Source organism: Ornithodoros turicata, chromosome 6 (assembly GCF_037126465.1).
Source record: "Ornithodoros turicata isolate Travis chromosome 6, ASM3712646v1, whole genome shotgun sequence".
Lineage (NCBI taxonomy): Eukaryota > Metazoa > Arthropoda > Arachnida > Ixodida > Argasidae > Ornithodoros > Ornithodoros turicata.
The window spans coordinates 38,336,152-38,349,665 of NC_088206.1; the positions used below are offsets into that span (position 1 = coordinate 38,336,152).

The following is a 13,514-nucleotide window of genomic DNA, read 5'->3' on the forward strand; positions in this document are numbered from 1 at the left end:
CCTTTGATCGTGTTGTACTGTTTCTCGCCACAAGCATCGGTCTACGGACAGCCAATCGGATTTCAAACTGAAGTGTTGTCGTGAATTCTGGCTCGATGAACATGTTCGAGCGCCGTCAGATCTGCATAGCGGTGACAAGAAAATACGATTCATGAAGCAGCAGCATTTTATGTTTGACGTGTAGCAGGCAAGTACATGATGATCAAGCGATTGTGCGCAAGTATGTGACAGTTGTTCGTTGCTGGGAATAAGCTGTGTCGATATGCGTATTTTGCAAGTTTGAACTTTGTTCCAGTGTGCTAGGAAGCGCTACGCAATGGACTCTCATGTACGCTCAGTGCATGTATATGTGTCAACCTGCTGATTGTGTCAGTATAAATAAATTTGTTTATTACGACACTTTTCACAGTTGTTTGGGAATCACGGAATAACTTTATGACGTGCATGAAAGCTAGTAGACTTAGAGGTGAGGGGTAGCCGGTACAGGCCAGTATATGGAAAGCAGAAGTCAGCAACAGCCAGAACCGGTCAGGCTGAGAGCCGGACGGAAAGACTTCTGATTGGAGGATTGAGGAAGCAATCGCTGCACTCTCATTGGTCGTGTGCCCAGTGTTGTGTGAATTTAGCTATACTATGGGCTCTATGGGGAGTTGTGGAGAGCTGCTTCCAGTTTCCCCCTTTTCTGACGCGCCGCTTTCACTAAACGCAAGTTCCAAAATGCCTCGTAAGTAAGACCTGAAGTATTCCGCAAGAGCTTGGTGATGCTGCAAGTATTCAATGGATAGCTGCGTCCAGTCAAAGACTGTGACACAAGGGCCCAGTGCATCTATTGCAAGTGTGAGATTTATGCGAGATTGTCAGACATAAGGCACCTAGGTCGCAAAAAGACGGGAAGGCATCGGAACCTTTTGCAAGCAATAAACAAACCACATTCAGTGTATCCGATGACAAAACGAGAAAAAGACGTTCAAGCTTTCCGAATTTCATTTACTTTCTACACGCTCATACGCTGAAACATCGTGGTAGGCCTGTCACCACATTGTTTCATAACGTACAACGAATCAAAATGGCACACTAGCGGGCACAGGGCGGTAGAGACTTTTTTAGCAACTTTCAGTTTCAATTTTAGCGACTTTTCGGGACGCTACTAGCGACTTCCTGCGAATGAAATTTGGCAACACTGACGCTGGAGAACGAACGGCTTCCAATTCGTTTTCGTACTATGTCATATCGCACCTTAGCAAGAAAACTGCGCGTGATCGCGCTCGGGAATACAGAAACGCCGGATTCTATGAGGACGGAGGCATCCTTTTTTGTAAGGTGTGTGCTAAGTCTGTCGACCATCGGCGTAAATCTACGATCGACGACCACGTAATGAGCAACAGGCACCGCATGAACGCCGACAAGTTGAAGCGAAGGCAGGAAGAAACGCAGCGAGGCAATGACGTTGCTGCTGGTTGTTCTGAACTGCAGCAGCGTGATGTAAGATTGCAGACGCTGGACTCTGTGGTCACAGCCCGGGAAGCAAGCATAGACGTTGTTACGGAATTTCTGGAAGCACTCATTGCCGCTAATATTCCGCTGGAAAAGGTTGGACACCCCAAAATAAGGAATTTCTTGGAAACACGAGTTACCAACAGCGGGTCGATACCGGGGCCGAACGCACTTCGCCGCCGAATTCCAGAACTGTTCGAGAAACACGAAGCTTGGCTTAAAGGCGTGCTGCGTGGGTCGACAGTGTCGGTGGTGGCCGACGAGACATTCTTTTTGTGAAGCAGCCAGAGAGTGTAAACGACCGACTGAAACCAATACTTGTTGAGGTACAGTACGTCGAGGAAGTGAACGCTGCAGCTATCGGGTGTATCGTCATGAAGACGTTAACGACTTACGGCGTTGAGTATGATCACGTCACGGCGCTTGTGAGTGACAACGCGGCCTACATGACGAAGGCATTCAGGGAACACATCGGACCGCTTTGTGAGAACTCCGTGCACGTCACTTGCGTTGCACATATGTGAATCTTGTCGGCATCACAATGCAGGAGTACTTCAAGCTCGTGGATAAGTTTGTTCCCTGCATGAAAAAAGTGTGCCGACTGTCAAGAGGTAAGAGATCTTTATTTAAAGAGCATCTCGAACAGTGTGGCGTGCAGGACGCAAAAACCCATTAAGCATTACCCTTCCCTCCTAAAAAGGGTGCAAGAGCACTACGGAGACGCCGCAGAAGTGGGCTCCCTACTGAAACTCCTAGATCGGAATTTCGTAGAACTCAAATATACTATGCGCTGCATTGCAGTTTTCGGTAATAAGATTGCTGCTCTACTGGAAGCTGCGGAGGGACAGCGAGTGGCATGCCACAAGGCCTACGACGCACTGTTCACCCTGTGGGGATATCTCAAAGCTGCAGCCCAAGAGGACTTTGAAGGTCTGCTCTTCCGTGAGGATGTTCCGAAACGCGAAGCGTCCGAAATTTCCCGAAAGTTGAAAACTGGCATGGGCAAAGCTGCCGAGAAGGCAGAAGCATACTTGGAAAAGTCAAAGCCCTGGAAATTTTTCAAGAGCATCAGATGTCTGGACCCTCTGCAGATCAACTTCCTCGGTCAGAACAGAGAGGAGTACAGCAACATCCCAGGGTTTTCAGATCATTCATCATCTCTGTGTGCAGAATGGCAGTTATACCTGAAGACAGCTAGTGATCTCAAGGCCAGTGACAGGCCACTTTCAACATTCTTGTCAAAGGAGGGGGACTGCACCACAGACTTTGATGTCTTAGGCTTCTGGGTTGGCATGGAGGCACTAACACCTATCTTGTCATGCACTGCCCTGTGGTACCTTTCTGTACCCATAAATTCTGTGGATGCAGAAAGATAATTTAGTCAATACAGTGACATTGTGTCAAAAAAGAGGCATGGGCTAACTGAGGAATGCACAGAGCACTTACTAGTGCTCAGGCACAACAGTTCTCTTTGTTGCTAAGTTATTCATGTATTGTGTGAACCAAAGGATGTGCCTGTTGTAATGTATAGGGATGCAACACAACTTACATATAATTCACTACACTTAACAGAAAATAAAAGCGTGTTCATCTCTTTGACTGGCCTGATCTGAGTGCATCTGCTTCCAGACATGCATTTTTTTCACACTTGCAGAATGGTGCAGAATTTGCGATTTTTACTCGCAGACGCCCGCGGATTTGACATTGCAGCCCCGTGGAAAAATTAATTTTCCACCACAAAAAGTTGGAGCCTTTAGGTATGTGTATGGGTATGGGTATGGGTGGTTATGGTATGAACCTAGAGGTATGGTTCTGAAGTTTTAGAGCAGTCTCGCCTAGGATTCCAATTACCAATCCTATCCAAGTGCACAATGCAAAATAGCGGTTTCAAAGTGCCAAAAATAGTGGTGTTGATGTGTCTCCACAAGTATTTTGGTGCAGAAAATCGAGCACTCAGACTTCAATCTGGCCGGAAAAACAGCCGCAAAATGTATTAATCCTATGTCCGAAGGTCACCGTTCCTCATGGGAGCCAGAAGTATCGAACGAGTCCAAATAACCTGAGTCCGAAAAATCGGTCGGCTACTGTAGATAATGTCAAATAATTTCAAAGGTACCATCATTTTTTTCTTTGCACACATAAGAGTTATATCCAAAAGAGCAAACTTGAGGGACCACAAAGGGCTCAAGTTTTAAAATATGTTGAGGTTGAATACGTCACACCTACCAACTGCAGCCTCCTGAGGGGCCTGACCCTGGTGATGAGGGGCAAAAGCACTGGGCAGTGCACGTGCAAGCTCCTTTCTGTGTGCTGACACCAGAAAGGCAAAGGCCCTCTGAACAGCTTCGGACAAGAGGTCTTGGGCATCAAGGGTGTAAGCGCTCAAGTGCCTGTCTTGCCGCAAGAAGTGCAGCAGCTCACTCGCATTAGCCAGCCAGAAAGCCAATGGGCCCTGATAAAATAAGCACTTCACTGTGAGATTTTTCTCAAATTTGTCTAATTTTTGTCTCATGCCAAAGAACAATATTTTAAGTGAAAGACTTACAGGTTGGCCGTTTGGAGCTTCTACCGTGTTCCTAACACGGGCCCCGATCTCATTGGCTAGTGCAGTTAGCCTGTGGGCACGTTCTGTAGGGGAGATCTCTGGGCGAAAATGTGTAGAAGCCCGGTAGCGGCAAGCCATGTACAGAGTGTATGCGGGAGCGAGTTTGAATTGAGCGGCTGACCAGTCAAGCTGACCAATTACAGCTTCTAAAAATGCTCCTTCATCTGAAACAAACAAGATGTTTGTAGAAATATTAGATTATATCAGTCAATATAATCAAGCAGCACCAGCTACACGAAGCCTTAAAGCACTCTAAAGTGAACCGTAAACCTAAAGAAATTGTATGTTCTTCTGAAAGCTTGTAACATCGCTACTTAAAATTCAATATAGCTCTGCTGCACATGGAGCTTTTTTTTAGCAATCGAATTCCATATACAGTAAACCTCCGTTAACACAAAGTCGTAAAAGACTAGGAAAAGTTCTAGAAAAGCGGGGTTTCGATATATGCAAATTTCCGAAATTTTTAATATAACAGTCATAAATTGTATGAGTTATACATATTAGCAAACTTATATTTGCGGCAGAACCGCAATTACACAAAACTATCACTTAAACACTAGAAAAAAAGTCACAAAAAAGTCAAAATCACTTTGCGTCGAAAAACATCGTGATGGATGCTCGGTGTTGAAAACTTTCGTTCCATAGTCAACGCTTTGCACGGCTTTGGCTCTGCTATCTTTGTAATGATTCAGACACTCACACTGTCAGAAGGTTCCCAAAAACAGATAGTGAAACGTAACGGCAATTGACACTCGCTTACATGGCACGGAGTGAAAACGAAAGCACCAAAGGAAATGACAAACATGTGACACTCGCGAGAGAACTGTCTTCCTGGCCATCGTTGCGACCGCTCCGTGCAACAACATGGCAATACCGGCCATCCCCCTCTCCCTGGAGAATGAGAAGGTGGGGCAACAGAACACTGCTCCACTACACACCTGATAGAACAGTAGAAAATAACTTTGGCGAATGCCGCATCACAATGTTGCATCACGTATCATGTACATAATTCAGCTGTAATCTGTGCACACGTCTGCTGAAAATATTATTTGGGTGCAGCAATAAATTATGCGAAGCACATATAATGTTCCAATATGTGGTGTTTTGTGACAATAATTCACGAGGAATGTATGTTTGACCAATATGTGCCCCCTTAAACAATGGGCTGTTTGCTGGGCAGACAGAAAAAATAACCCAATAACACCCGATTGTATCAATAGCACCCGATTTCACCCCGAATTTCATATATAAAAATAGTCCCCGATTTTCTTCCTTGAATTCGGGTATTTCACTCGAAAAAGTCAGACCCTATAAATATGGTGGTTGCTTCTGTGTAGTTTGTCTCCCTTCTCTTCGTTCGTGCCACTGGAAGGATCCACATTATTCGCACTTGGAAAATCAGCCTTTCTAATTACAAACGTGCGGTTCCACTTGAGAATGCACAGAATGGGCGGCATGTGCTACGTCAGATATTCCTAAGACCCCTTTAGGCGTCACAAGGTCCCTATATGCCATGAATTGAGGATGCACACAACATTATCCAGCTGCAATGTACGCACTTCAGTGCATATCAGCACAATGGCTGCCAGCTGACATCTGGCAGCATTATGAAACGACTCAAGGCTGTGTCCTAATATTGTACGATTAAATGGCATATCAAGTGCTAAAGAGTGGACCATATTTTTCTACTTCAAAATGCAGTCAGTCGTGACGACGTGCATCATCTCAAGCATGTACAGTGAAACCCCACTTGAACGAACTTCAAGGGCTATCAAGAAACAATTCACTTAAGTGAAAGTTCACTAAATTGAAGTAAGGACAGGGCAGCTTGATGTCACGAATTAAAATAAAGCTGTGGTGCTTAAATGATATTTAAAGACATTTATTTTGCATTATTCACAAGTGCACTGAGATATCTGGTACTTAGCAGAAACCATCACTTTCGCAAAGCAGATTGTGTTGTTTGTCCGCTTCGCGCATTTCGTGGTCCGAACCTCGCAAAACTTTGTCTCACATCTAATGACGGGCTTGTTTGTGTAATAGTACACATATTTTGCTGACAAAAACAAAAGGCCGCAAAGCATGCACATCACAAAAAGAATGAAAGAACGGGAACGTCTGTCCTGGTCTGTTATGCGCCATTCCGCTGCATGTGACTGCATTCTGGCTGTGGCTGTGGCTATGATCAAAATTTGGCTTACTAATCAAGTTCTAGTCCAAAGTCATCATGACGGTGGCCATGATGAATCAAGAGGCATGCAGTACAGCCGTAGAAAAGACAGAACTGAAATGTGCGTTGCACTGGGATTTGTTAAGCTGGAAATTATCTACATTGGCTCCAATAGCATTCCGGCAGGGGATTCAAGCAAAGTTTGTTCATCTGAATAGTTTGTTCAAGAGACGGTCATTCAAGTGGTGTTTTACTGTACTTAGATGTACTGCCTCAGGTAGCATTTCTTTAGCATTTTGGCTCAGAGCTAGAGGAAACCTGAAAGCAATTACCGGCAGTCATAACATAACACGGCACAAAAATCATAGTACAGCACGGGTGTACTACAGTGTCTTGCAAGTTCAAAGTCACTAATAGCAGCAAAAGAGTTATTAAGTAAGTTTGCAGCCACTTGTTACTGAAAGCTATGAATGAGATATGATGAGATGCTGACAGAAGATATTTTTGTAGCCATAGCTTTCTATGTAGTTGTAGGAATACATATAGCAATATTCGAATGTATTCGATAAGTTATCATTCGAAGAAATACATATTCGATTCATATTCAATTCGAACAAAAATTTCATTATTTGCACAGCCCTACAAAGTACACAAGCTGAAATGTACTTCAAGTAAAATACTCGGAAGTATAGTAGTACATGGTACGTGAAGTATGCCCCATCACTGATTATACCTAGAGCCTGAAGTTTTAAGGTTTTACCCGATTCTTCCCCGAATTTGCACCCCGAATCGAAGGTTGCCTCTTTAGGGCGAAACCCGATTTTTACCCGGCAAATTTCCCTCACTGGGATGTCTGTTGGAATGCACTAACTTAATTGTTTGGCAGAAAAATGCAGTTACATCACCGTTTGTACCGAACGGCTACAGTTAGTTTGAATAACTGAGCCCGATTTCTCCCCGAATTTAGCGTGCTGGAAGTTTTTTCACCCGAATTTGCACGAATTTAGTGCACACATTTATTTACCCGATTTTTACCCCCCGAATGTAGGAAAAAATATTTCCCGAAAACTTCAGGCTCTAATTATACCTCATATGACTGTGTAGTCACACCACAAACTTCAACATGGTGCCACAAAATAGCAGCCTTCAAATTCCCTGACCAAAACAAAAGGGAACTAGGTGCCACATTTTGATACAAATCCCCCATAAAACAGATAATTTATTGTGTACTAATAAGGTTGTCCTACTTTATTGCTCCTGAGCTTGTCGTATTGGCAAACTGCTACTTGCGGCAACATTGCTGTGGCGTGGCCGCTCAACCACTGATCGGTACTCGCAAAACACTGCGCATAGTCATGCACTTGTCTGTCATGTTCCCTGACAACTCAGTTTTCCAGGTTGGTAGATACCCTGTTCAATTAGTAACATAGACGGACGAGACTGGAACAGCGATAAAAGCAATTCTCATGAGAGCTCACAACAGTTGGAGAACAGAGAGAGAGAGGAATGTCTTGACATTGACATTGGAATGACACTTGATGGGAGCAATAGAAATTAATGACACCTGAGGACAGACTGCTCCCTAGAAATGTGACAACAGAACTCCTTGCAGATTAACACTGTGAGCACAACATGAAAATATATTTGCAAAAATATATATATCTCTTACGTTCTTCCCAGAATTCGAGTACTGCCGGGAGGATGGGGTCACTGCCTCTTCTGTGGTCCATACCACTTTCACTATGTGAATGTTTTTGTTGGGAAGGAGCAGTTGAGAGTACTTCATCCGAATGGTGGGAGTGAGTTGATGTTGCCTCCACACTGCCCAAAACATCAAATGCTGTTTCATAGGTCTCTCCACCCAGCATGTCATCATCATCACGAGGCCTGAAACATAGACTTTTACTCTCAAGGGACATATTGTAAAGCAGAACTTGGTTGTGGTCACTGAATATGTCCAATACCATAGAATTTTTAAACAGACTGCAAAGTAAAAGTAAACATCCATAAACTGGCTGTTTTTATACAGCACCACGTAGAATTGGTTTCTGTGATGACCAGAGTCGGGATCTTTAGACATTTGTCTATAAATGCCTAAAAGTGCCTAAATGCGACATTTTCGAGTTTGTCTGCCCCCTTTCTCAATTTCATTCCATAGCTGCTTTTTTTAACCTTGCCAAGCACTTTTTGTCTAGCTCTTTGCGCTTGTAATGAATGTTTACACACAAAGACTAAGAACGAGGGTGCTACTAGCTATGCTCTATTTTTCATGCGACATGCTCTACGCTGCTCATGCAGCAAGGCCTGATTTTGGCCTCTGATGAGCACGGTAGAAGTGTTGTGCAAGTGTGCCATATTACGTCCGTACACACTGATATATAGTCAACCTCCTTTATAACGAACTTCAGGATACCGCGGAAAATCTTCGTCGTAAAGGTAACTTCGTTAAAACGGATGTTTTAAAGGAAAAACACCTTAAAATGCTAGCAATCTTGTTTACTGGTAGAATTTCGTTGCTCTGATCAAAACGCACCTTAGACATTCAAGCAACAATAGACCTGGAACCTTATCTCTGTTTTGACCTTTTTACTCCCCTCGCAACAATAAGCCGCAAAGCTGTGTGACGAAAACAGCGACTAGAACACATGGAGGGAACATATCGGGACAGCTTATGGCAACATTACCAGTCACCATTCCGCGTGTCGGCTTCACCTAACGTCTGTGTGCTTTAGGAGAAGCTCGCTTTACGAGCGCGCGACTCGCGCGTCGAAAGCCTGCTGGGCCTTTTGAATCATCTCGCGAATTTCAGCAGCATAGGCCAAAAACAAAGTCACAAAAGCGCCTCTTTCACTGACAGTAATGGAAAATGAACAGTCAGTGTCTATTTTCTTGTCTCAATTTTTATTTCGGTTTAATTATTTTGATACGAATGATACTTCGGATATCATGATATCGGATATCAATGATATCTCTGATATCATTCGATCTCGGATGATACGAATTATTTTCACGACTATCCTTGCGTTTGCTGACCAAGAGTGAGGGAGGCTCCGCCTCCTGTATGCTGGCCAATAGGAGGACGCGGAGGGCAGGCACTTCCCAAGCCTCTGCTCTCGTCTAAGGTGGCGCAGCATTACCGCTGTTTCGCGTGTCGGTCCTCGTACGCTTTGTACAGCCTGCCCCCAAGAAACAGGCAAGACTGCGCCCCACCCACATGAAGAAGTCATCCTGTTGGACAAATGCCAGGAGGATGAACACCTGTTCTCTCTCCCCGCCTTTTATGACCCCCGCGGTACTGTCGTCTGTGGTGCTGCGCGAGCTGCATCGCAATTCAACATTTGCTTGCAAATCTTTGTTGTAAAGGGTGCAAATTTCGCCCTCCCGACTTCAAAATCACTTCGTTATTTCGGTACATTCGTTATAAAGAAATTTGTTATAAATGTCCGAAGTAAACATTGAATCCTATGGTCACCTGACCAGACCGTGAAAAACGTTCGTTATAACGGTCTTTTCGTTATAAAGGCCTTCGTTGTAGAGGAGTTTGACCATATGAGACTGTAGAGCACGAGCCAGTCCATCGTGTGTAGACTCCAGAAAGTAGGAGGCTCCACTACGTCTTTGGTGGGATGCAGACAGTACAAACGGAATTCCATAGAAACACATCCAAAGCAAGAGACATCGCCGCCCAGATCTTTGGGTTTAAGATTCGAACACGATACCAGAACCCTTCATCCGTGTACGACAAGCCACACTGAGCATTGCACTGTACTGTGTGGGACCACTTACTGGACCAACCTTTCCTCAGACATTCATCTGCATTCAGTGTTTTTCGGTTAAAAACTCAATGATGAAACAGTTTACCAGCATATGTTTTTAGGGTAAAACCAAAAACGTGGAACCCTAGATATAATGCACAACAGTAGAAAACTGGGCTAGCTGGTGACTGATTGTCTCGTTCTGTTGCCTGTGTTTTAGTGGCGCTTCGTTCCTTTCTTAGTCATAGTGTACTTTCAGAACGATGGGCAGCTAAAATATCATTGTAAAAGTGTAGAAAAAGTTGCCACTCCGGAGTTCTAATGATTCCGGAATCTTTCCAGATTTAGCAGAGCCCAGAATAGAATTGGAATGGGAATGGAATGACCTGGGTGCCCCGGTGGCAGTTTTGGTTTCAACGTGCTGGTTTCTGCACTTGCACCCTTTGCACCGCACCTGCACACGGTCAAGAGTGAAATAACCTTGTCTTTGTGCTTTTTCCGTGCTTGGTAATGTCAATGTCCTCTAGCACTGCTGGACTTGCCAGTATGGTTACCGGTCTTTTTCTGTTATTGAAGGAATTAACGGAATAGAATTGGGCTGCCAAGCCATTCCAGGAGTGGGAACTGACCATACCTTTTCATTCAGAGGAATTGAAAGGAATGGAATTATCGCAAATCTCCATTCCTCGGAATGGAATTGGAACAGAATGGGAGACCCCATTCCGCAACCGTGGTTCGAATATTTCAGGGACCTTTAAATTCGCGAAGAAAAAAGTGGTCTGGAATTTTGCAAAAATTACTACTTATACAGTATTCGTGCAAATTTTACAACACATGCCTTTTGCATTAAAAGTTTGCAATTTGCAGCCCGTGGCTTTAGTGTAGTCTTTCTGCCATTAACTGTCACAAGCGAGACATTTAAACCTTCTGTGTGAAGCCCCTACTTTAAGAAACTCTTGAAGCAACTCTTTAATTTTACATGATAATGTTTCTGGCTTTTGAGCCTACACATACTGCGGCAATTACCTTGACTTCAAAATTTGATGCCATGCAGTGGCATGTTAAAAAGACATACCTGCCAACTTGGGAACATCCGAATTAGGGGGATTTCAAAAGCGGGCGGGGGTACGTTTGTTGGCAAATGGACTTGCTATGCGATATAGGAGAAAGCTGATGTTGGGAGGCTTTTATGTGCATATGTAACAGGGGCACGCTTGGCTCCAGCAGACTCATCAAGCACAAGTTTTGCAGCAACAGACTTTACCCTCCCGAAGAAACTATCTCTGTCTTTGGCTGTGACGAGGCCATGCCACTTTCTCAAAAGAACATGAAGACATGAAACTATGTCCCTGTTCTCTTTGCCATACTCAATTGCCCTCAGATTCAGCACTACTCGTTCAGCACTGCCTCAGTAACGTGGCTGAACTTCAAAAGCCCATCTGGACTTCCCAGGAGAGCTACATAGTAGTTGTTGAACAGTTAGTTAACAAGTCATTTGCATAATACATCACAACCATTAGTTACAGTTGTACATCGCCGTCGTCAGTTACGTGAACAGCGACTGCAAACACTTTCCGTTCAGCGCTCTTATCATGAGCTCTTGTGCGCGGTTTCGAGCATACATGTACAGCTCAACGTTGGGAGTTGGGAACACGAAGGAGAAGGGCCCGCACGGATAATATCGTAGTGCGGTCCTTGTCTTGATTTCGGAAAAACTGATGTAGCTAGTACACTGTCTTTGCATTTAACGTGGTTCTTGTGCTCCCCCGACGTAACGTGGGTAACAACAGAGTCGGGCCACCCTCCACACGGAATGCTGATGTTGCAGTCATAAACTGTGCAGAACACATGGTGCCCTTTCCTGGACGCGGTCACGTGTCCCAATTCAGTTGTCTATTGCTTGAGAAACACGTGCAGATACTTGTTTCGCTTACACGGAGCCGTGATCTGCAATATGCGAGGCAGAAACACGGCAAAGGCGCCCTTGTTGCCTGAAAACACGGACGAAATGCGCGGAAACTAGAATAGAAAGCTGCAGCGATACCGATGGAAATCGGGCGGGTATGGGATTGATGTTTACGTCTGTGTGGCCAGACAAAACGCAGGCGTTCTAGATGTAGAGGGGGAAACTGCATTTTCCGGGAGATTTGCTTCTCGATCGTACAATCGTACAAAACGGTCTGAATCAGGAGACTTGGAAGGTATGCAAAGATTAGGCTGTAATAGTTTCTGAACATCCACAGGTCACTTGTGAAACAAACAAATTGGTGTCCTGTCACAAGGGTGGCAAGCTGGGGTAGTTGGTTCAAGTTCAACGTGGTGTTCATTGCAGCCAAAACAGACACACACTCAGACAGAGAACACACAACACAAACTGCAAACTCTCAACTAACTGTCCTGTCCTGTCTCAGCTTTGCCATGAACATCCTTTAGCTTCTTCGCTTTTGTGTGTATGTCTCGCTTGGGGATGTTGGACTGTTGGAGCTAAAGTGCTGGTGGGAGGAACGCTGCCCCTTATTCAGGCGAAGTATACACAATTAACTTGGGCTAACGTTATCTCAGGCTAAACAACGACAGTCCGCCTGTGTTGGGTTGCTCCTACAGCACTAGCGATTTCGTAAAGCAGGCTTCACCTCATGCAGCAAAGCATCAGGTGAAGCCCACTTTCGGGGCGGTGACATTCGTATTTGTGGAATACTAGTCGAATATTCGGAAAACCGAATATTAGATATTCGATTAGCGAATAGAATGCTTCCAGTGATTGATATTTGATTCGAATTGGAGAAATCGAATATTCGCACACCCCTAAGGCATGGAAACCATTACAACAGGACTTGTTCTCGGCCAAGGACAAAGAGCGTAGATGGATTGTCATTACACGGGTTCTCATGCAAGATCAAACATGTTTCTGGGGCTGTAGTCACATCTCAATGCCTACAGTACATTGATTTGCAATTATTTATGGAAGTGAAAGACATAAAAAATAACACATTCTGTTTACCCTGTCAAAGATACTCAGACAGCTCAGCCTGTGTACAGAAACTACATTTTGTGTTGAGCTGAATGTTGTTATGCACCACCAGCAGATTCCCCCATGCAACACATACCTTTCCATGTACTCAGGAGGGTAGCTGTTATCCCTGCTGCCTACATGTGGCTGCATATTAAAATTTACATTTGTAAAACAAGGTTGCTACAAGAAGCACTTGTAAAAAAAGTTGTTAAAACGTACCGGCTCAACATGAAGTATAAGGAAGCGAAAAGCTTGGTGACGCCCAAAGCGAACCACGGATCCGTGCTGCAAGATGGTTGTGTCATAGATTCTTGCAGAGTCCACATAAATCTCTGCTTCATGGTGGCTAGGAGTGACAGTGATGACGCCCTCCGTATGAGCAAAAACACAGTGTCGGGGGTGAATACCAGGACCCTGAAGCTGTGATTACAACAATTTCAGTCACAAGGAGGCAGAACATTGATTCAGTTTCAGTTT

General features: G+C 44.5%; 1 protein-coding gene and 1 pseudogene across 1 annotated transcript in view; one reads left to right on the forward strand and one right to left on the reverse strand.

Moving 5' to 3' along the window:
• Positions 1–13,514, reverse strand: part of LOC135398502 (afadin-like) — a 224,298-nt gene that overhangs the window by 161,683 nt on the left and 49,101 nt on the right. The window contains exons 9-13 of the mRNA XM_064629904.1: positions 13,257–13,457; positions 13,132–13,181; positions 7,939–8,156; positions 4,040–4,263; positions 3,721–3,946 (exon numbers count right to left, since the gene is read on the reverse strand). Of these exons, the coding sequence (XP_064485974.1) occupies positions 3,721–3,946; positions 4,040–4,263; positions 7,939–8,156; positions 13,132–13,181; positions 13,257–13,457 (919 nt within the window). The remainder of the gene's footprint in view (positions 1–3,720; positions 3,947–4,039; positions 4,264–7,938; positions 8,157–13,131; positions 13,182–13,256; positions 13,458–13,514) is intronic.
• On the forward strand, positions 1,375–2,975 carry LOC135397444 (uncharacterized; annotated as a pseudogene).